Raw genomic sequence first — 23366 nt, 5'->3', positions numbered from 1 at the left:
TCACCTCAGTGAAAGTGCAGAGTCCTTAACCACTAGACCGCCAGGGAATTTCCCAAAAGTATTTTTTGAAAAGATCACTTACTAAGGTCTCCATTCAGGAACTGGGCTTACAACTAAGGTAAAGACAGGCAAAGTTCCTGCCCTTGTTTCAATGCAAGCAGACACTCCACAAGAAAACCAGTCAGATTACTCAACATATTGATAAGTGCTATTAAGAAATAAAGCAAGGGGACTACCCTGGTGGTCCAGCAGTTAGGACCTTGCCTTTCAAGGCAGTGGGTATGGGTTCGATACCTGGTTGGGGACCTAAGATTCCACATACCTCGCGGCCAAAAAAAATCACCAAAACATAAAACTGAAGCAATATTGTAACAAATTCAATAGAGACTGGTTCACATAAAAAAATCTTATAAAAAAAAAAAAAATAAATAAAGCAAAGCAATGGGAAAGAGAAGATGTAGCAGGAGCAGGTGGGGAGAGGGAAATATTTATTTTTTGCCTTTTTAAACTTTTTATTTTGTATCGGAGTACAGCTGATTAAGAAACACTGCTGGGATAGTTTCAGGTGACCAGCCAAGGAACTCAACCATGCATATACACGTGTCCATTCTTCCCCAAACTCTCCTCCCATCCAGGCTGACACATAACACTGAGCAGAATTCTCTGTGCTATACAGTAGGTCCTTGCTGGTTATCCATTTTAAATGCAGCCCTGTGTACATGTCCATCCAAAACTGAGAGGGAAGTACTTCAGACAAGTGCTCAGGAAGCCCTTCTCAGGGAAAGTGACCCATGAATCGAAACCTGATGGGTAATCAGCCAGATATGTAAGGATCTAGAAGAGCTGCATGACAGGGAGAGGAAACGCCAAGTGCAATGACCCTGACACATTTAAAGAATAGAAAGAAGGTCAGTGAAACCAGAGTGCAAAAAATTAAGAAGGAAATAGTAGAAAATAAGAGGGAAACAGCCAAGAGCCCAGATCACATTGGCCTATGGCCTTGGTAAAGACTTTGGGTTTTGTCAATGAAGAGTTTTAAATGGATTTACCTTTGGGGGGGGGGGGTGGCTTACTTTTTTGAAAGATTGTTGGGTTGCTGCTTGGAGAATGGAATCTAAAGGGACAAGTGTGGAAGACAGTCTCCAGTCAGGACTCTCAGATCGTGGGCACAGTTATTCGGCCCACTGTGACAAATTAGGATGGTAGCAAAGGAGACAGAAAGTCAGGGGCCAGATTGGGGATACAGTCTGTAATGGAGTCAAAAGTATACGCTGACAGACTGGTTGTGGAGGGTAACAAAAGGAGAGCAATCAGGCGTGGCTCCCACCAGCTGGAGAGATGCTCACGGCCATGAACTGAGACAGTGATGACTCAGGAATGTTCTGGATGACTTTTGGGGGGCCAGGGACTTTAGCAAATTGATCTTGCTGAGGCTGAAGGCCCTCCTGACATATGCTCAGAGGATCCTAAGATGGTATCCTAAGGGGTGTCTGCCCTGATTGATCCCTGCCCCTGATTTCTGCCTCTGGCTTCCTCCTCCTCTCTCAGGGCCTGTTTCCAAGCAGTGCTCCCTCTCTTCCCCTCACCTCTCTCCTTAACAGCTTCCATACCCCCTTTCCACGGCCCCTACCGCCTCTGATTCCAAAGCCCCATTCCACCTCTTTGCCTTCCCTCTACCTTCCTTCTACTCAAGGCTCTTGTCCCATGGCCCTCTGCCCTGTTCTTTCCTGTCTCCGCACCAGCCTAGGCTGGAACCACATTAAGCGTTTAAGTTGCATTTAAGATAAGAGGATATCGGTGGCTTTCCTTTCAGCTCCTTAGCAGTAAGACAATTTCTAGGGAGCTGAGTCATCTTTGGTTACTGTTATAATTTGGCTTTAAACACACTGACTTGACTCCGTCCTCTGAGGGAGAATTCAGGATTTCCTGTATTCTTAATTAGAAACTAGACTGGACAGATACGTATCTCCAAAGTATTAGTAGGTTACAGTTACAAAACTCATAAATAAATTAACTGGAGTATAGTTTCTACATGAATTCTAAGATATTCCCCAGCAGTCCCCATCACCTCTACATTTCAACTGTAGACTAGAGCAAAGAAAGAAAGGCGCAAAGAGAAAGAGAAACTAGGAAAAGTTCCTAATTCTCAATATAAAAATTTTCCTCTTCTCCAGAGGAGTGGCACAGGGACTTCCTAAAATCTAGACTCAAACCCTCTCCTCTACCAAAAGGGGCAGGGGGCCTTCCCTTTGACCCCATCAGAAAAACCAAGTGAGAACACAAGATTAGTATCAAAGATAGGGAGGAAGACCTACTTCATCAGGTCAGCTGTTATTTATAAACTTAAAACCCGAAATATGAAGAGGTGAAGTGCTGCTCAGGCTTACAAAGGAAATAAGCCACTTTACTGTGTGTGCTCAGTTGCAAAGTCGTGTCTGACTCTGTGCGACCCCGTGGACTGCAGCCCGCCAGGCTCCTCTGTCCATGGGATTCTCCAGGCAAGAATGCTGGAGTGGGTTGCCATTTCCTCCTCCAGGGGTTCTTCACCACCCAGGGATCAAACCTGTGTCTCCCGAGTCTCCTGAATTGGCAGGTGGATTCTTTACCCAATGAGGCACCTGGGAAGCCTGAAGAAGCTGGTGCTAAAAGACAGATCTTCCTCATACTCTGCATCACACCATTCCAGCATCTTAGCAGGACATCTGTGCCTCATAAAATTTACAATGACCTTTCAAAGCTATTTCTTTTGGGAAAAGATACTTAGAGGTGTGTTTTTTTGATTGTTGGGTTTTTGCTTGGCTAGGAGGGGTCTTAGTTGCAGCATGTGGGCTCCAGTTCCCCAACCAGGGATCAAACCCCAGCCCCCTGCATTGACAATGTGGACTCTTAGCCACTGGACCACTATGGAAGTCCCAATAGGTGTGTAAGTGTGTTTTGTTTTGTTTCTTCCCCCTAGTAGTAATTCTTGATGAAACTAAAATATGCCATCACAAATTTAACAAAATGTCAGAAAAGAAATTAAAGATAAAAAACATTTTGGATTTAACCTAAGTCTGCCAACTCAATATCTTCACTGTTAATATAATTTTTCACGATGAAAAGAAAAAGTTGGCAAAAATTACTTTAGTGCAGTCTGGTAAACAAAACAGAAACAAAAAGAAAACCAGTTTTGTTTTGTTATTTTTTTATTTTTGGCTTGTGGCATCTTAGTTCCCTGACCAGGAATCAAACCCAGGTCCCCAGCAGTGGAAGTGCAGAGTTGTAAGCTCTGGACTGCCAGGGAACTCCCCCATGCCCCACCCCAATCCCTCCACCAAAAAAAAAGTTTGGAAAATTAACTGTCTTAATTGAAAGAAGTGAAATTTATTAAATAATGCTTTGTTTTTCTCCATTACACTTATTAACACGTGACACTTTTTATGCTGTCATTGACATCTCCTTCCACTGGACTACAATCTCTATGAAAGCACAGATTGTGTCAGTTTTGTTCACAGCCATGTTCCCAGCACCTACAACAGTCACTGGTCCATAGTAGACATCTGACAGATATTTTTCCACTGCTGAGTGAACAAATGTTAAGTGAGAGCTCCTTGCAGTAATTCATCACAAGGCTGCTTCTTGACTGAAACTTCACAGATTGTAAATACAGTACAGGAGCAGAATTCAGTGGAAGAAAGTAAATTTGTTTGGAAAAAGAAGAGTCTAGTGAGTGACCTTGGCTGATGGTATGAAACACAATCACCAGAACACAAAGCAGAAGTTTAACGCAGATGTCACAAGTCTTTCGCATTCAGTCTCTGCCTGCCAGTGCAGGAGATTTAAGAAAGGCGGGTTCGATACCTGAGATGGTAAGCTCCCCTGGAGGAGGGCATGACAATCCACTCCAGTATTCTTGCCTGGAGCATCCCACGGACAGAGGAGCCTGGCGGGCTACAGTTCATGGGGTCGCAAAGAGTCGGACACTTTGTGCAGAGTCACTAAGTGACTGAGCACACTTAACCAACATGTCAGCGACCCTGTGCTCACAGACACATGAGTGTTCTCTCCGTCTGTCTGCCTCTCTTTGTGTGTTTTTCTCTCTACTTGTTACTTTACTTAATTTCAAAAACCTTGTTTGATTTTTAATGCTTCAAATAGACCAGAACTTAGTACAAGAAGGGTTTAATCGTTAAAAGGGACAGTCTGGGCAGCCAATATGCTGGCAATCAGGAAAAATAAAACAAAGCAGACACCAAAACAAGCACAGGAATCTGGGTATCATTTAATTTCAATTCAAATATACCCACTCACAAATAATACATAAATTCCCATGTAAGGTTTGTTATGTCAGAGCAAAGTAAATCATTTTCATACTGATGACACTTATAATCAGGCTTATGTATAGACTCCACTTAAAGGCAATAAGGAACTATGTCAACTTTATTAATCTCCATAAAATTAAAAATATTTTAAAGTTAATGAACTAAGGGGACAAGCAATTAGTTGGATAATTCAGTCAACGTGGAACACCCAATCCCTGATGATGACAGCAGACACCTTCCTGAAGTTTTGTTTTGAGGACCTGTAATGTGCCAGGGCCCACACTAAGGTCTTTATATGCAGTTTCTCTGCTAAACCACTCAATGCTCCTATAAATAAATATGCATCTTCCCATTTTCTAGATTTGAAAACTGAAGCTGACAGGGAGAGAATAAATACATGTTCCAAATCATAAAGATAGATAGTTGTACAGATGACACGAATTACACATGTGTTCTTTTCACTACAGCAAGCTGTCTCTACAACACTAAGAAACGCAGGGAAATGAAGAGTCAACTGTAAGAACCATTCGTTGCAGGAAAGCATGGCCTCTGGGCCAAAGAATTCACCATAGCTTTCCAAAGTCATAGACCTAGTACCCAAAACTATATTGGCCACTCTTTTTCATTCACTCTCTCTCCAATGGTTTCCAAAGACTGAGTACTTATTTGTGCCAGTTAATCAAGGGATTTACCAATATTTATTATGTGCTCACCTTGTACAACACTGTAATAAATACTGTTTTTTTCACTCTTTCATTGGTTATTTCCTTATTCAGCCTCAAATATTTTCTTTGCATTTTATTCAATGAAAGATACAATACCATCACAGTATAAACCAAGAAATGTGGGACACTCAGTTGAGTATGGGTGATGAGAATGAAGCCAAAACAATTGGTGAGAAAATATCAAAATGCAGATTTCTCAACTGGAAGTCAAATTTACAAGCAGTGTTATCTTGCAAATGTCACCACTTTTTCTTTTTTAAGTTCCATATCAGAAAGATAATTTTCAGAATTATTTCTGAATACACATTTTCCTTCTATAATTTAAGAAATTAAGATTAGATATTTCTGAAGTTTTTTTTTTTATAATCTTCTGTATATATGAAGCTCCAACTTACCATATCTGTGCTAAAACAGGCTGAGGTAACCCAGATTGAAAAAAAAAGTTTCTAGCTTGATCACCTGTAAATTAAATGGATAAAGTGTTAGAAGAAAATAGTGGATGACAGAAAACTCCTATGTCAAAATTACAAAAATGAAAGAGGCTAATAATCTAGTAAATACGAAACTTAATACATTTTAAAAGCCAAATGATAAGTTTATAAGTAACAATAAAATGAATACATCAGTATTGACTTTATTTTTTTTTCTATTTTCTCCCTGCAGCATTTTATTTATTTATCTATTTTTAACAGTTCAATGCTTTTATTTTTTTTTCTTTTTTCATTTATTTTTATTAGTTGGAGGCTAATTACCTTACAACATTGTAGTGGTTTTTGTCATACATTGACTTTAGAATGTAACACTTAAAAAAGAAAATGTCTACCATTATGTAAGGGTAGACTGTCTATGTTAATAAATCTACTAGTAATTAAAATGGTAGCAGCTATATATTACGACAAAGTGTACCTATAGGAATCCCCAAGAAACTGATGACCCATACTTCTACTTTACAAAAGAGTTCTTTGTTATTCCCATATACCTAACACTTCAAATTTTTGGTACTGCTAACATATTTACGGAGAATGAGTAACAATGATCAAAAGAATCACATCAATGACTAAGAATTAATAAGTTAAAGAGAACTGAGACAAACATACATAAAAACAAGTCTCCAGGAAATCTAGATGCCATTTTTTCTAAATCTAATTCCTGAAAAGTAACCAAACAGGAAAGAAACTAGAAAAGGCAAAGTACAAAAGAATCTTTAAGGACACAGAAATAAACAAAATGTTTTTAAATGTTCATCTCTCTTAATTTACTAAAGTTTCTCAAGCCAAGTTCAAGGTCAGAATTAAGGAAGTGTTTTTACTCAAGGACCACAGTCCAATGATACAATCACTTCAAGAATGCGATTCATTAACTTAACCAATTCCCACCAGTGATATGCCTAAAACAGTGACTTGGCATCCATTAAAAACTGCAGAAAGGCTTGAGTGCATCAGAGGAAAAGTTACTGTGAAAATACAGAATCCAGGCTAAGTCAAAATAAGTAAGGTATACCCTTGGTCATAGGTGCCCACCTTCACTCTGCATAATAGATTTTCCACAGATATATGTACTATGGTAAGTAAAAATGTAAAAATACTGACTATAATTACCAGTAATAAATCCAGATATTGGCTTTAAACTATGGAACTGTTGATCATGTTTTGCTCTTTCCTCTACAGTTATGGCCCAAATATCCAGGCTGCCTACAAGCCAAAGAAAAGACAAAGGAATTATTCAACGAAAAAAGAAAAACAACGTGCTCACACAGTTTCCACAGCACTTATATGGTCAGTATATTATAAACCATTTGATAACTTACCATCTGTTTGTCCTTGGAAGTTGTGAACACAAAGTTAGAAAACTAAGAGTAGACACATACACAGTACTATGTATATAATAGACAATAATAAGAACTATACGGCACTGGAAACTCTACTCAATACTCCGTAACGTCCTATATGGGAAAAGAATCTAGAAGAGTGGATGTAAGTCTATGTGTGACTGATTCACTTTGCTGTACTGCAGCAAGTAACACAACACTGTAAACCAACTCTATTGCAATAAGATAACTTTTTAAAGGAAAACAAAGAGAGAAAAGTAAGAGTAAAGCAAGAAAAAAAAAGACATTAACACACATTCTTTGTGAAGGTTATGGAAAAATTGAGCTTCACTAAATTACTATTCTACTTGATTCCATGAAAACCTTTTTGGAGTGATAAAAATACTCAAATGCTAGACTGCAGTAACTTTTATAGAATGTAGATTATAACTCACTGAAACGGATTTTAAAAATGCGAAATAAGTATCCTGGGGGAAAAAAAAACAAGGACAAACCAGAGAAAACAGGGTTAAGTTCTTCAGTTACAACTCATGGACTGACCAGGTGCCCCCTCATTTCTGAGACTGTCTTCACTTTAGGGCTCCACCAGGCTCCTATGTCCATGGGATTCTCCAGGCAACAATGCTGGAGTGTGTGGCCATTCCCTTCTCCAGGGGATCTGCCCGACGGAGGGATCAAACCCATGTCTCTCCTGCATTGGAGGCAGATTCTTTACCATCTGAGCCACCAGGGCAGCCCACTTTAGTGCGAGGTCTCCTCAAACGAATTCACCAAAGTAACTCTTGATTAGACACAGGGAAAAGGCTTTCAGAAGTTCAGACGTTTTCCCAAATGGAAGGGGCAGGTCTGATATGACAGTGATGGTCAGAGCAGCCCTTCATTCCGTCTCTGGAAATGTACTTGCTGAATGCCTCGTATGTGCCAGGCACTGTGACAGACATGAGGGCAAAGAGGGCGACCCAGGCAGATAAGCTCCCTCACAGGTCCTACAGTCCTCAGCATCTGGGGCCCTGTCAAAATTCGTCGAGTAAAAGCAAATCCCAACAAACAAACAAACAAAACAAAAACGTGCTCAGTGATTAGGAAGGGGGACAAAGACAAAACACAAAATAAAATAGTAACATGAATGGTTTGGAAAAGATTCTGCACTAAGAATCCCACAGAGGCTATTCCTGATGTGATCACAGCAATGAGGCTTTGGGACGCCTTACTCTCTTCATGGTGACCAGGTGTGACAGTTGCCAAGAGATACTTTGGCGACTGTATCTCTTTAAAACAACACAAAACATGGCCAGTAAGCAAAACCAACATTTAACACTTTCCTAATAATCTTAGGGAAGATTACCTGAAAAACAATTTTGTGAAGCTTGATATTTCAAATAGATAAACTAAAGTAAAACAAAAATTCCATGCTTCAAATCCAGTCTTCCAAACAAAGTACAGAATGTAAATGACCCAGTCACCTAAACAAATAAATTGCAGAAAACAGCAAAACAAAACAGAGATGGGGGAGGGGGGTGGTTCACTAACAAAGCAACTAAAGAGATGTATGAACTAATTTCACAGTGTCTTGTTCAGACACTGAGTTGAACCAACCAACTCTAACAAAAAAATAACACCTAAAGAATATTAGGGAAATTTTTAATAGTGACTCCATAGCTGAGGACATTAAGGAATTACTATGAATTTCACAGGAGTGGTAACAGTATTGTAGTTATATCTTTAAAAGTGTTACCTTTTAGAAATGTCCACTGAAATATTTGTGGATGAAATGATCTGATATATATGCGAGGTGCTCAAAAGAATCCAGGTGAATCAATACTGGCCATAAGTTGATTGATAATCACTGAAACTATGTGATAGGTTGATTATACTATTCCCTCTACTTATGTGAATATTTGAAATCTGCCATAATACTAAGTTTAAAAAAAAAACAGTTCCAAAGTACATTAAAAAAAGGAAAAATCTTTGAAAACTTACCACCAAAAGGTGTGGGAAACTGAGCCATGGTTCTGCTACTTTCACCTTGCTAATGGACGCCTGTAATTGAAATGCAACATATAAGTTTATGAAAACTTCACTTCTAGGTACTTATAAACACACTAACAGGTTGTCTTTAATGACCTGAAGACTAACACTAGAGCTAGGGGATAACATTGCAAATGAAGGTTACCACTAAGGGTTCACTCGTTCATTCCTTCTCTGTACAGTTTCTTAGTCCCGGGTGCAGTGATGGGTACTAAAAAATGTGGATGAAAGCCTCTAGGGCAACAAGAAACTCTCAGTCTGGTGAGTGATCCTATATTATTATCCCACTCATTGCATTGTTGTATTTGTTATTTTTTAAATCTATCTTTCTCCTAACCATCACATATACTAGTCCATCTGCTTGATGGTTACAACAACTGCTCTTTTTCATTAACACTAGTACATGCAGTGCACTGTCTTACCTTCTTCTTTTTTTTTTTTTTGGTGACTCTTTGTGACCCCATGAACTGTTATCATCAGCAACAAACACTGGAAGTCATTTTTCCTGAAGCAGCAGGCCCACTTCATTTTTGAGAACACACACACACACACAGGGTGTTCTCAGTCCTGTCTGACTCTTTGCAACCTCATGGACTTTAGCCCACCAGGCTCCTCTGTGGAATATTCCAGTCAAGAATCCTGGAGTGGGTTGCCATTTCCTACTCCAGGGGATATTCCCAGCCCAGGGATCAAACCCACCATCTCCTGTGTCTCCTACGTTGGCAGGCAGATTCTTTATCACGGAGTTACCTGGGAACCCCAAGTACATGCTGTGAGGCATGGGGGGAAAAAAACTAAAATTAAAAAATCTCAACATGAACTAAACTATTAAAGAATTTCCATTTTTAGGACCTCCCTGATGGTACAGTGGATAGGAATCCACCTGCCAATGCAGGGGACACCGGTTAGATCTTGGCCTGGGAAGATTCCACGTGCCTTGGAGCAAATAAGCCTGGGCAACACAACTCCTGAGCCCTGGTGCCTAGATCCTGCGCTCTGAACCAAGAGCAGCCATCAGAGTGAGAGGCCTGAGGACCACAGTGAACAGCAGGTCCGCTCACCTCAACGAGAAGGCAGCCCCGCTCACTACAACTAGAGGAAAGCCTGCGCGGCAATGAAGACCCAGCACAGTCATAAGTAAGTAAGTAAATAAAGAGAACCTAATGGAACTTTTGTGAAGTGGTTAGCCTGGAAAACTAACCAGAGTGAAGCTGGGGGGGTGGGGTGTACTGTCCCAAACAATAAAAGCACTGGTAGACAGAAAAGACCACAGAAGGGCAACCAGTGGATTCGTTGTTTCAGTGTCAAAGCAGACCACAAGGAAACTGAATGTGGGAAATAAGCCTAATAGAATTTTGCCAGATAAGTCCAAAAAGCTTTTATTTTTGTACAAAAAAGCCAAGTGTAAGCATTTATCAAAAGGAAGTTGAAAGTCTTATATTTAAAAAAAAAATCTAACTGTGGTTTAAAAACACAAAAAAGGAGTGAGTGAAGGCAGAAGTTCAACCCATACAATGGGATTTCAGCAGCTAAGGTGAGCTATCTATAATCCCCCAACCCAAGACTGGTACTGTGAGCAGCGGACAAGCAAGCAAAGCCTCATCTGTATCTATAGCCACTCCCCAGCACTCATATTACCGCTTGAGATCGCAAATGACCATGGCCTTAGAGGTATGTTTGAGACAACTTGAACTTTCCATGTGTTCCGGATTGAAGTCAAGGCGGGGTATCCTGAGATTGCCATAAAAGACTGCTTGCATTCCCACACCCTGTCTTTGCGAAGCACGAGATTAGGAGTGAGCTGGACATAGCAAGCACACTTGGATGTCTCTGTCTCCCAGCATCCCCAGATGGGACCACCTAGTTGCAGGAGAACAAACTCAGGGCTCCCACTGAGTCTGCATTATGGTGAGCGGGATAATTATTTCATTATATATCACAATGTAATAATAAAAGAAGTAAGAATTATCCTGAAACTGTATTTCCCTCTGTGGAAAAACTGTCTTCCACGAAACTGGTTCCTGGTGCCAAAAAGGTTGGGGACTGCTGATCTACAATGAAAATACATAGGAATGGAGGCTTCTACATAAAGGAACCTAGAGATGGGTGATCTTCTCCCTGAGGAATCAGGGATGCAGGGCCATGGCCTCAGAGCAAGTGCAGAAAGCTCACCAGCTGATGCAATATTTCTGGGGAAGAGCTGTTCTTCACCAGAGAAGGCAGCCCCACACACACAAGTCTGTCCGCCCAACTTTATTAACACTCAGCATTTCTATTTCCTGTAGCCTTTTCTCCATAAATATACAATTGTTTCCTTCTTTTGCACACTTCACATTATAATACATACTTTCCCCAAGTTGGGCTTTCCCGGTAGCTCAGCTGGTAAAGAATCCTCTCCAATGCAGGAGACCCCAGTTCGATTCCTGGGTTGGGAAGTCCCACTAGAGAAGGGACAGGCTACCCACTCCAGTATTCTTGGGAGTCCCTGGTGGTTCAGCTGGTAAAGAATCCCCCTGCAATCAGGAGACCCGGGTTCAATCCGTGGGTTGGGAAGATCCCTGAAGAAGGGAATGGCTACCCACTCCAGTACTCTGGCCTGGAGAATTCCATTGCAAACAGTCGGACATGACTGAGCAACTTTCACTTCCCCAAGTTATTAAAAACCTTTCATAAACACATTGCTGGTTACTCTTATCTTTTTAGAGTGAAGCAAACATTCCTATATTTACATATAAAAAAATAGAAAAACACTCGGACTAAACATTGAGCAATCAAGAAATAGTAAGTAGTAGTTTGAAAAGTTTGACTAAATGTTAGGATTTTTAAGCCAGAAGCTAAAACATGTTTGAGAAAAGTCTTTAACCGTTCTTCATTTCAGCTTGAGAAAGGGAAGCTAATCACAGAAAGTTACAAAATAAATATGATTCTGAATGTCAATATTTACATTAAAATTCAAATTTTAATGTATTTAAAGTAGAAGACACCTCTGTAAATTTATATTTATAAAAGTGTTAGGTCATCCTTAAAACAGTATTTATTAAAATGTCATTTTGCACAAAAACTGTGCTAAAATACACTTGTTATTTGATTCAGTGTTTTGCTATCATGAAGGGAGATTATTCAGAAAATATTAAATGATTTCAAAAGACAAAATACAAAATATGTATAATTGGTCTCTAGCACACTAAAATATTTTTTTTTAAATGGCAAAAATTAATCATGAGGAATAAAATTTCTAAATTCAGTTACTGGCATAATTTAAAACTTTTAATTTTATATTAAATAAACTTTGTAAAATGTCTTTAAAAATAGGTATGTCATATAATTCTTCCTAACTTCCTGGAGGTTTGAAAATTTTGTAACACATTATAAAATTGAAGGGGGGAATAGGTAAATATAAAAACGAGTAATGAGATGAATTAATTCAAACATACACTCATTCACAGAACAAGAAATCCTCACAATTACACAATTCCAGTAATTAGCAGAATTCTAACAACCAAAACAGGACTTAGTTAAGGATTAGTGATCGAAAGACCAAAATGAGATTATGAACATACAGCATCTGTTTTTATACTTAATTAATGCCCATACTCTCACAAAATCTTGGAATCATCTTATATAAAGAAGCTACATGGTTGAGAGGACTTGGGAGCCTGGGGCAATACTGAACTATGCACAGAACAGATAACTGATGAGAATATGCTGTTCAGCACAGGGAACTCTACCTAATGCACTGTGTGAACCCAACGGGAATGAAGTCCAAACGGGAGGGGTATATGTGTGTGTGAGGCTGGTTTGTTTTGCTGTGCAGTAGCTCAACTAGTAAAGAATCTACCTGCAGTGCAGGAGACCTGGTTCTATTCCTGGGCTGGGAAGATCCCCTGGAGAAGGGATAGGCTACCCACTGCAGTTTTCTTGGGCTTGCCTAGTGGCTCAGATGATAAAGAATCTGCCCACATGCAGGAGACCTAAGTTCAATCCCTGGGTTGAGAAGATCCACTGGAGGAGGAAGTGGCGACCCACTCCACTGTTCTTGCCTGGAGAATCCCATGGACAGAGGAGCCTGGTGGGTGGGGTTGCAAAGAAGAGCCTGGTCCATGGGGTCGCAGAGTCGGACATGACGAAGCATAGCACAGCAAAGAAACTAACAGAACATCGTAAATCAACTACACTCCAATAAAAATTATTCTTTTTTTAAAACAAGAAGGAAAAGTCCCAACAACTAGACAAGCAAAGCCTACAGAAGAGGCTTGAAGAGGCCTACAAAGACTTGAACTATGCTGTGAACACACCACTGACCTATGTTGGTTGCCAGATTCCTAACCAGAGAATACTTGGTCTCAATACTTAAAGACATCATCTTAGAAGAGAAGGTATTTTATGTACAATGGAACATTTATAAGCAAATTATGCTTATATTCTCCCCATTATTCTTCTTGTTGTTGTTATTGTTGTTTAGCCACTAAGTTCAGTCCAAATTCTTTGAGACTCCACGGACTGTATCCCACCAGGCTCCTCTGTCCATGAAATTTTCCAGACAAGAATACTGGAGTGGGTTGTCATTCCCTCTTCCAGGGGATCTTCCCAAGTCAGGGATCACACTCTCATCTCCTGCATTGGCAGGTGGATTCTTTACCAAACACTGAGTCTTACCAAATCACTGCGCTTTACCAAACACTGAGCCAAAGAGTGATTCTTTACCAAACCAGAGGAGCCTTAAATTTACAGTATTCCAACAGTTCTAGATTGCAGAACTAGAAGGAATCAGAAGCCAGAGAAGTAAGAAAACAAGAGACCTATTCTTCCTCATATTTAAAATAACTTTATCGCTGGCCTGCATTTTCACAGGTATATTGTCTACATGCAGTTCACAGTGTCCTTTTCCAATATTCAGGCTAATTTATTTGAAATAGATTTTCATGGTACTAAGGCAATAAACTTTAAATTCATTTCTTATAAAAATTTATTTTTAAAATTTTGTTGTAAAGTTGCTCAAAAGGTTTAGTTTTCTGTTAAAGGACCCACAGGCTAGCAAGGTGCAGAAGAGAAATTTTAAATTTCTGGAAAAAAGGCATCAATGAAACATTGAGAAAGAAAGGAAAAGAAAACTGTCAAAATGTGAGACAAAATGAAAGCATAAGCAACAATAAAATACCTTGTAAAGTACAAAATATTTTCAGGAATACACAAAAGTACATAATATATCATGATATTATCTGGTATTTGAGAGTTGTGATGGTCTGGTTTCAGGCACTCATATTCAACCACTACCACCACCACCACTATCCCACCCCATTCCACTCCACTATTCTAGAATAAAAATGGAAAGGGATCACAATTAAAATTAAAACAAAAACTATTCCCTCCGTATCTCTTACTTTTGGAGGTCATTACATCTCTAAGAACTCAAAATTAGAAAACCCTAAAAAAAAAAATGAAACCTCTATTATTAAAAAAAAAAAATAAAAGTCTGCAATGAACGGAGAACAACTAGGAGAGTCTACACCCCTGCATTTTAAGCAAGTCTTACACAAAATTCCACTCCTGTGAAAAACAAGCAGGAGATGAACAAAAGGCAGAAAGTTGCCCTGTAAGATTACACATAAAGGCAGGACATACACAAAGGTCTTTTGAAATACAGAGAAAAGGTACCGAAAGCCACACAGTACATGGACAAAGGAACTGACAAATCCCAAACATACAGCTAACCTGATCAATGCCGAATTGTCATGTCTGAAGTCATGGGCCTCAAATGCAGCTTCTAAATGTGCCACTGTTTGAAGTTGAACAAGATGGCCTGTAAGGGATGTGCAGCTTGCTCACGAGTAATATTTTAAAACTGCATGAAGGGTGAAGAACCCAATAAAAGAGAGAACTGAGTTCAAAGAGACAATGTCAATGTTCTGTCTGAAAAGCTGGAGTGAATATTCAAGCTGTCCTCTCAAAAGAGAACAGGCCTGCCTCCCAGATTCCCGTTGCTGGGGAAGGGGTGGCGGCAGGGGACCGAGGTGAGGAGGGGACGGGTCAGGAGCGACCCGTGGCCAGCAGGCACCGTCAGGCCCAGCTGTCTGCACACTTCTGGGCAACACACACTGGCATTTCAGACGATGCGTCCACTCACCCCGCTTACGTTCCACAAAGAGAAATGCCCAAGGAAGCTTGCCTACGGAGCTCATGGAGCAGGTTTTAACCTTACTTCTCCTAAATCACCCTTATTTTAATATTTGCAATAGGAGAGGATTCAGCAGGGAGCAATCAAAAGAATAGCTGCAAAGTTGAAAACTGAGGGACAGAAAACAAAAAGACAGAATAAAGGCATTCTTGTTTTAAGACAGAAATGGAAATTAACCAGCTCCTCTTTGAAGCCTACTGGCACCTCCAGACCACCAACCAGCTGCCAAGTCACATCTGAGAAGTAAGTCATTAACTTACAGCTTGTCTAATGTTTCTAAGAAATCAGATGCTAGAACACTAAGCTGCAGATAGGATAATCATCCATAAAGCTTCAATAAGTGAGGGACTTTATTTCTTCCAGAATGTCCCATTTTCAAGAGGGTTATTAAGAATAAAACAGCTATCACTGAAAAAAACAAACCAAAAATCAGTATCATTGAAAGGCACTAAAAGCTGAAAAATTCCTGGAAGAAAGCAGATTACCCCAAATCAAACATCAATAATCTTAAGAATCAATGAGTGGATGTGTATACATATAGCTGATTCACACTATTGTACAGCAGATACAAACAAAACACTGCTATATATGCCAACTAAAAAAATAATTTAAAACAACATAAAATTAAAATCTATACTAAGATACCATCAAAAAAAAATCAATGAGTGGGAGGGGGCATTTCAGAATAAATTTTATTTTAAATATAAATCTTCTGAAATTTCAAGATTATCAGTCAAATAATAAGATTATATAAATTTAACCTATTATCAACTCACTTTCCAGTTTCTTCCCAAATAAAACTAAGTGACAAAAAAATTGAAAATTTCACAGGTAATTGTAAACACTTATCATGTGGGGGAAAAAAAAGTAACGACCTTGGTAATGGGAGAGCATAATGCTGTCCTCTGTGTCATGTGGATAAATACAGTCACTAAAAAGAGATGAGCTAAAGCTCTTCTTCCAAATAAAAACTGAATTCTCAACACAATGTAAAGCACAAGCACATTTAAAAGAAAATATTAATAAACATTCCATATTAAAATAACCTTCCATATTAAAAAAACCTTCCATATTAAAATAACCTTCCATATTGTATCACCAGAAATGACATCACCCTGTCTTAAATCAACACACTGTACTGGCTGGCTACTCTCACATTTACCATTAAGGTCATTAATCTATAAACCTCTAAACACAAGCAGCAACCAAGAAGGGTCTTATCAGTTCTGCTTCGGGAGCAGTGCTCAAAGCCAGGCAGAGAAAAGTCTTAGAGGAAGTCTCAGTTTTGGAAAAGAAGTCAAGAAGCTACCCAGAAAGCACCAACAATGCAAAACAGTGCTGTAACAGTGAAAAGAGCAAGAAAGCAGGAAGGCCTCCTGCCAGATTCTTAAGCCTCATTCCACGAAAATAGTGCAACAGCTGCAATCGGATAAATTAAATATGAGTTTATAGAGCGCAGTAAAAGAAGAAATGAAACATACGCATGCTGCACAAAAAACAACCATGTGCTAGTATTGATAAACTGCTCTACATTTGAATATACTCATCAAAATGAAATCTGCCTACATGGAAGCCTTGAGAGGGCTTTCTTGGTGGCTCAGTGATAAAGAACCTTCCTGTCAATGCAGCAAACTTGGGTTCAATCCCTGGGTCGAGAAGATCCCCTGGAAAAGGAAATGGCAACCCACTCCAGTGTTCTTGCCTGGGAAACCCCATGGACAGAGGAGCCTGGCGGGCTGCAGTCCCTGGGGTCGCAGAGTCGGACATGACTTAGCCACTGAGCACAAGCACAAAGCTTTAATACTGAGTACACGATGAGAAGCCAGTGAGCATTCCACATCTTTGACATCATCACAGACGAGTGCAGACAATTAGACCAACTAACTGTCCTGATGCCAGCAAGCGGAAACCTCAAGGGAGATTTGTGTTAATCCCGTATTAGTCTGTGCCAAGGACTGGTAAGTGTTTACCCAATCAGGAGATAAAGGAAATCTATAGGGCTACCTGTTAATAATCTCATCCATGCATAGATGCAGGTTGTCTCCTGCTACAGCTGAACATTAATTTACCAACAGGTAAAGAACAGCCATGAAATTAAAAGATGCTCGTTCCTTGGAAGAAAAGCTATGACCAACCTAGACAGCATATTAAAAAGCAGAGACATTACTTTGCGGACAAAGGTCCGTCTAGTCAAAGCTATGGTTTTGTATGAATGTCTGTCTAGTCAAAGCTATTCAGGTATGGATGTGACAGTTGGACCATAAAGAAAGCTGAGCACCGAAGAATTGATGCGTTTGAACTGTGATGTTGGAAGACTCTTGAGAGTCCCTTGGACTGCAAGATCAAACCAATCAATCCTAAAGGAAATCAGTCCTGAATATTCGTTGGAAGGAGTGATGCTAAAGCTGAAGCTCCAATACTCTGGCCACCTGATGGGAAGAACTGACTCCTTGGAAAAGACCCTGATGCTGGGAAAGACTGAAGGCAGGAGGAGAAGGGGACAACAGAGGATGAGATGGTTGGATGGCATCACTGACTCGATGGACATGAGTTTGAGCAAGTTCCAGGAATTGGTGATGGACAGGGAAGCCTGACATGCTGCAGTCCATGGGGTCACAAAGAGTCAGAAACAATGAGTGACTGAACTGAACTGAACTGAAAGAATGAGTGATGTCCAAAGGAAAAGCCTTACTGCAACATCAATGAAAAGTGACTGAGTGTCATGAATGAAAGTAAAGGACAATACAGTCATTAACAAAAGCCAACTGTGCCCTGGTAGGTGACCTAAAGGACGTCTATGCAGGACAAGATTTATGACACAAGGAACTTTTAGGGCTAAAAAACTATTCAGTGACATTAGCACACTCAGCAGACTGCAGCCAGCAGAAAACCAGAGTGTTTCAGGAGACAACAGATACATGATTCAAATCTTTAATTTCGCTTCACTTGACTGAATTACACTGAAATATATTTAAGCCTGAGAAAAAAAGACAAAAGCTGAAAAGAATCTTGGTCATCATTTACTAAGGATTTCACTCAATTTAAATGGAGGTGGCTAGCTGAACCATTAAAGTACAGAAAAGAAACTTGGAAGTTTCTATTAAAAATCACAAATATACTGTGCTCTGGAATAAAACTGAAAAAGAAAACTCCAAGTTTTCTCAATTTCATACTTTCTTTAAAAAGGTTCAACTTCGCATAATATGAAAAACCTTAGAGAAGCCACTTTTATTCTGAAAATGCAAATTCCAGAATTACAATTTTATCCAGAATTACAATTTAAGTTTATCCAGAATTACAGTTTAAGCATGTTTCCACATGTAAAGTTGACTGCATTTGATTTAAATGTTGTGGAATCCAGTAGAGCTATTTATAATTCCAAATAACATTCAAAAGATTTTGAAAAGATAACTATTTTTACTGAAGGGAAGAAAAGTTAATTTATTCAATATGCATTCATCTGTGTGGACATTATTAAACTAACCCTTTTATTTCCTCTCTGACAAAGCTTTTCTTAACTTCCTTTACACCCCAACCTTTAAAATGGACCTTACAAAGTTTTTGTCAAATGGAAATTTTACTTGAGAATTTGAGTCGAATTAATTAAGATCAATCCAGCGTGGAAAGTTCACCACAAAAGAATGATGTAAAACCTCAAAATAAGTAAGTTTATTATTGCAGATTTCCAGTATTATTAACTGTGACAACTAGAGCCCCCTCTCCCACTGCTGGTGGGTGGACGAACTGTTATATCTCCTTTGGAAAGCAATGTGGCAATAATGTTCCAAGTGTGAAAAAATGTTCTTTACCCATGTAAACAATAATTCAACTCCTGGGAATGTGCCCTAAGAAAATAATTAAAATGCAAAGATATACATCCAAAGCTGTTTACTGTAACCACTTGTGGTCCAGTGGTTAAAAATCTGCCTGCCAGTGCAGGGAACATGGGTTTAATCCCTGGTCTGGGAAGATCCCTCACTCCATGGAGCAACTAAGCCCAAGTGCCACAGCTACTGGGCCTGAGCTCTGCAACAAGAGAAGCCACCACAACAAGAAGAGAGTATCCCGGCTTGCCACAACTAGAGAAAGCCTGCATCAGCAACAAACAGCTAGGGCAGCCAGAAACAGGGAAATAAAATTTTCGATAAACTGAAAATTGTCTTTTATGTTCAGAACATCTGAACATTAATACTTCCTCCCTTCTGTGGTTATATTTCAATAGGTGAGATCCAGGAATTTGACTGAAAAATGTTATTCTGCTGTGTATAGAAAAATAGAGTTGTATATAGATAGATAAATGGTCACACCATCTATCTGGAATTCTAATAAAACTGCTAACATTTAAATCTCCCTCCTCCTTGCCACCTGAGTATGTTGCTGCAGTGGGATTCATGGCCCTTACAACAGCACTGGCAGCAACAAGGCCAGGAGTGATTCTCAAAGAGAGGCAGACTTTACTGACTGTCAGAGTAGGTTAGCAAGAATTAACCGAGCCGTCACAGGCACAGTCCAGTTCAGAAAAGGATCAACCGCTTCAGGTCTTCAAATGGCAAGCATCCAGCTCTGGTACATACTGGCCGTGGACCTTGTGGAAGTTATTTAGACTATTTCTAACCTTTAGAGTCTTTATCTATAAAATAAAGATAATAACAGTACCTAGTTTATTGATTAAAAAAAAAAACTCATCATGACAAAGACTCTCTCCCTGTTCAAACTTTAATCAGGCTCCTCTGACCCCCCTCTGAGCCCCCTTCTGGATGAGGGCTCAGCCTTGGCCCTGTCCTGTCCTCCCTCCCTAGCCCAGTTTTAACAAGAATCCTCTAGTCAGTTTAACAGGGCATCCCTACCCCTGATAGCTGATTACATCTGATAACTGATCAAGTCCCTGAACTCCAACTTTTGATGTACCAGTCCTGGGCTTGCCTTTTGCAACATTCCCCTTAGGTCAATACAGCAAGAATCCCCCTATCCATGAATGTCTCCTTTTAATATATTTCCATCCACTGACCCCTGCTTCATCCTGCCCCTTAGCTACAGATCCCCACTCATCTTTCTTGTACTCAGAATTGAGTTGCAACTCTCTCCTCTGTTGCAATAGTCTTCAATAAAGTCTTCCTTACAATTTTAACAAGTGCCAGAATAAGCTTTTGTTTAACAAGGGGAAATCAGTGTGAATGTCAATAAAATATTTGGAACGTTAACTTACACACTTTTGTTCAGTCATGATTATCACCCAGTAAATATAAAAGACTAACTTAATGTGTAAACGCTAAACTGTTCAGCTTAAATCAAATAATGGCTACTTATTACACAATGGTTTTTACTTTTTTTGGCTGTGCTGTGTGGCATAAGGAATCTTAGTTCTCCAACCAGGGATTGAACCTGTGCCCCCTGCAATGGAAGTGCAGAGTCTTAACCACTGGACCTCCAGAGAAGTCCCACAAAACTGTTATTGTGATGAACATAAAGATCCACAGAGAGCAACATCTAGGTGCTGCCTCAGAGAGCTCAAATTTAGAATAGGAACAGAGAATCTCTCTGAGCGTGCTTCATATAACAGTGGACAACAGGTCAGGGTACAAACTCAGCAGAGAAGAGAAACTGATGAACTGAGTGTCGTGAAAGCTGCAGAGTCACTAGCAAGGCGGAAGAGGAGCACCCAGGAGGAAGGAAGCCACCCTAAAGGCAAAGGTGTGAAGGTGGAGCTGAGACTATAGACTATGCCCCACCGGCAACACCTGGGCAAGGGAGCTCATGAAAGATCTAGCAGGAGCAGGCCAGGATCAGACTTACCTTTTCAAATGTACTTTTTCTGGTTTGTACCCCTCTGGCAACTAAGAAGCGGGATTGGGGAAATGGCAGTTAGAATCCAAATAAATGCATACTATGGAGTTGGCAAGAAAATGTAGACACTGTCCATTAACAAGAACAAAACTGACAAAGAAAAAATACTGGGCACAGACACAGTTTGTAGAAATACACCAAGGGAAAAAAGATCCAAAATTAATATGTCAACATTAGGCAACCTTAAGGATTTTATTTATGGTACAACTATTACAGACTGGTAACTACTAACTACTGAACTCTTCTTACAAAAGAACTGAATTTATCCCCTGCAGAACTCTACGCACACTCCCTCTGTCTTCCCTTCTTGACCTGGCTAATTCTTCTTGCTATTCTAAACTCAGGCCACACGTCCTGTTTGAAAGTTAGAATGGCTTAAGTGGACTTCCTCTATTGTTCTTCTTGCATGCTCTAAGCTTAGAACTAAATCCACTGTAAACTGTCTGTTTAGTGTGTGTTCCTCAGATAAGACTTTGGTCCCTTGAAAAGAAGAGCTTGTTTCTGCATTTCTAGTCCTGTTACAAGGTCCTAGCCATGTAATGACACACAATGGATACTGAATGAATGGGTCTGAAAACAAATGAATGAAGGCTGAGAGCTCCATGGGGTCACTCTTCCACCTTCAGCGGTCACCTGCATAAATTGAGAACTAAGCAAGGAGTCTCCCTGGAGTCAGATTCCGGATACACTGTATAATCCTGCAACTCTTAGGAATCAAACTAATTGCAACTCTCCGAAGTGCAAAAAGAAGGCTGAGTGCTGAAGAATTGATGTTTTTTAACTGTGGTGTTGGAGAAGACTCTTGAGAGTCCCTTGGACTGCAACGAGATCAAACCAGTCAACCCTAAAGGACGTAAGTCCTGAATATTCAGTGGAAGTACTGACGCTGAAGCCGAAGCTCCAATACTTTGGCCACCTGATGGGAAGAACTGACTCCTTGGAAAAGACCCTGATACTAGGAAAGATTGAGGGCAACAGAAGGGGGTAGCAGAGAATGAGATGGTTGGATGGCATCATCAGCTTAATGGACATGAGTTTGGACAAACTCCAGGAGAAAGCAAAGGACAAGCAAAGCCAGGTGTGCTGCAGTCCACAGGGTCGCCAAGAGGCAGACATGACAGTGACTGAACAAGAACAATAGAGCAAAAACCAAATATTGATTTCAAAAGTTCCAAGGAATACAAAATATTCCAAGAAAGACCACAGAAATGAACTTGCTCCCTAAATTTCACAGTACTACATTAGTCACTCTAATTTTCAAATCAACTATCTGAAGTTAAAACAGAATTACATAAAACATATTCCTACTAATGACACTGACACTTAAACATATGCCTTCTCAAGAAAAAAATAATGCTATGAATGCAAACACTGTTGATTTCTTATTTTTTTTTAACTTAATATTTTAACAGAGGTGAAGCAGCTTCTTCTTATTTACTAAAAAAAAACAAACAACCATGCTCTAGAAACTTGCTGTTTTGGAAGCAACCATCAAAAATGCTCCTGAGGTTTCTCTTTATCTGCTCAGAGCACAAGTTTCTCTTAGAAAGTCTTCATTGATTCGGCCCCAAAATCAAATAAATTCAGCTTAACATCAGAGGCTTCCTCTGCTTATTTTATTTACTCAGTACCAAAGTACATTGTCACTGCTTTTTAAGGACCTTTTCAAAGCTAGGCGGTTGTCACAGGATACAGACAATTCAAGTTGTAGGATACAATGAGGGTCGCTGACAACCGCCCTGTCTATACACTTATGCCTCCTGAGCAACTCCTCTCACTTGTTCTCAAAAGTTATTTCATTTCCAAATGAAATTAAAAGACGCTTGCTCCTTGGAAGAAAAGTTATGACCAACCTAGCATATTAAAAATCAGAGACATTACTTTGCCAACAAAGGTCTGTCTAGTCAAAGCTATGATTTTTCCAGTAGTCATGTGTGGATGTGAGGGTTGGACTATAAAGAAAGCTGAGCACCAAAGAATTGATGCTTTTGAACTGTGGTGTTGGAGAAGACTCCTGAGAGTCCCTTGGACTGCAAGGAGATCCAACCAGTCCATCCTAAAGGAAATCAGTCCTGAATATTCGTTGGAAAGACTGATGGTGAAGCCAAAACTCTGGTAACCTGATGTGAAGAACTGACTCATTGGAAAAGACCCTGATGCTGGGAAAGATTGAAGGCGGGAGAAGGGGACAACAGAGGATGAGATGGTTGGATGGCATCACTGACTCAATGAACATGAGTTTGAGTAAACTCCGGGAGTTGGTGATGGACAGGGAGGCCTGGTGTGCTGCAGTCCATGGGGTTGCTAAGAGTCAGACAGGACTGAGGGACTGAACTGAACTGAAACATAACAGAAACTAACCCTTTGAGTAGGTCAACATAATAATGTAACAAAGGGGACCACCCTGTGGGAAAGAGAAACCTCTGGGTTTCCTGAAGATTCACTACCTCAAATCCTCAGACCCT

General features: G+C 39.9%; 1 protein-coding gene across 10 annotated transcripts in view; it reads right to left on the bottom strand.

Moving 5' to 3' along the window:
• ITSN1 (intersectin 1) overlaps positions 1 to 23366 on the bottom strand; it is a 252839-nt gene that overhangs the window by 168599 nt on the left and 60874 nt on the right. For 9 of the 10 annotated variants that reach the window (XM_065913505.1, XM_065913504.1, XM_065913506.1 and 6 more), the window contains 3 exons: positions 8835 to 8894; positions 6625 to 6717; positions 5422 to 5485 (listed from right to left, as the gene is read on the bottom strand). In XM_065913505.1, coding sequence (XP_065769577.1) covers positions 5422 to 5485; positions 6625 to 6717; positions 8835 to 8862 — 185 coding nt within the window. In that variant the 5' untranslated portion in view covers positions 8863 to 8894. Of the gene's footprint in view, positions 1 to 5421; positions 5486 to 6624; positions 6718 to 8834; positions 8895 to 9304; positions 9323 to 23366 lie in introns of those variants that run through there. The other variant, XM_065913502.1, reaches the window with a different exon arrangement.

The sequence above is a fragment of the Muntiacus reevesi genome, chromosome 21 (genome assembly GCF_963930625.1).
Source record: "Muntiacus reevesi chromosome 21, mMunRee1.1, whole genome shotgun sequence".
NCBI lineage: Eukaryota > Metazoa > Chordata > Mammalia > Artiodactyla > Cervidae > Muntiacus > Muntiacus reevesi.
Note: the sequence above shows the minus strand (reverse complement) of the source record. Positions and strands in the feature narration are given on the sequence as shown.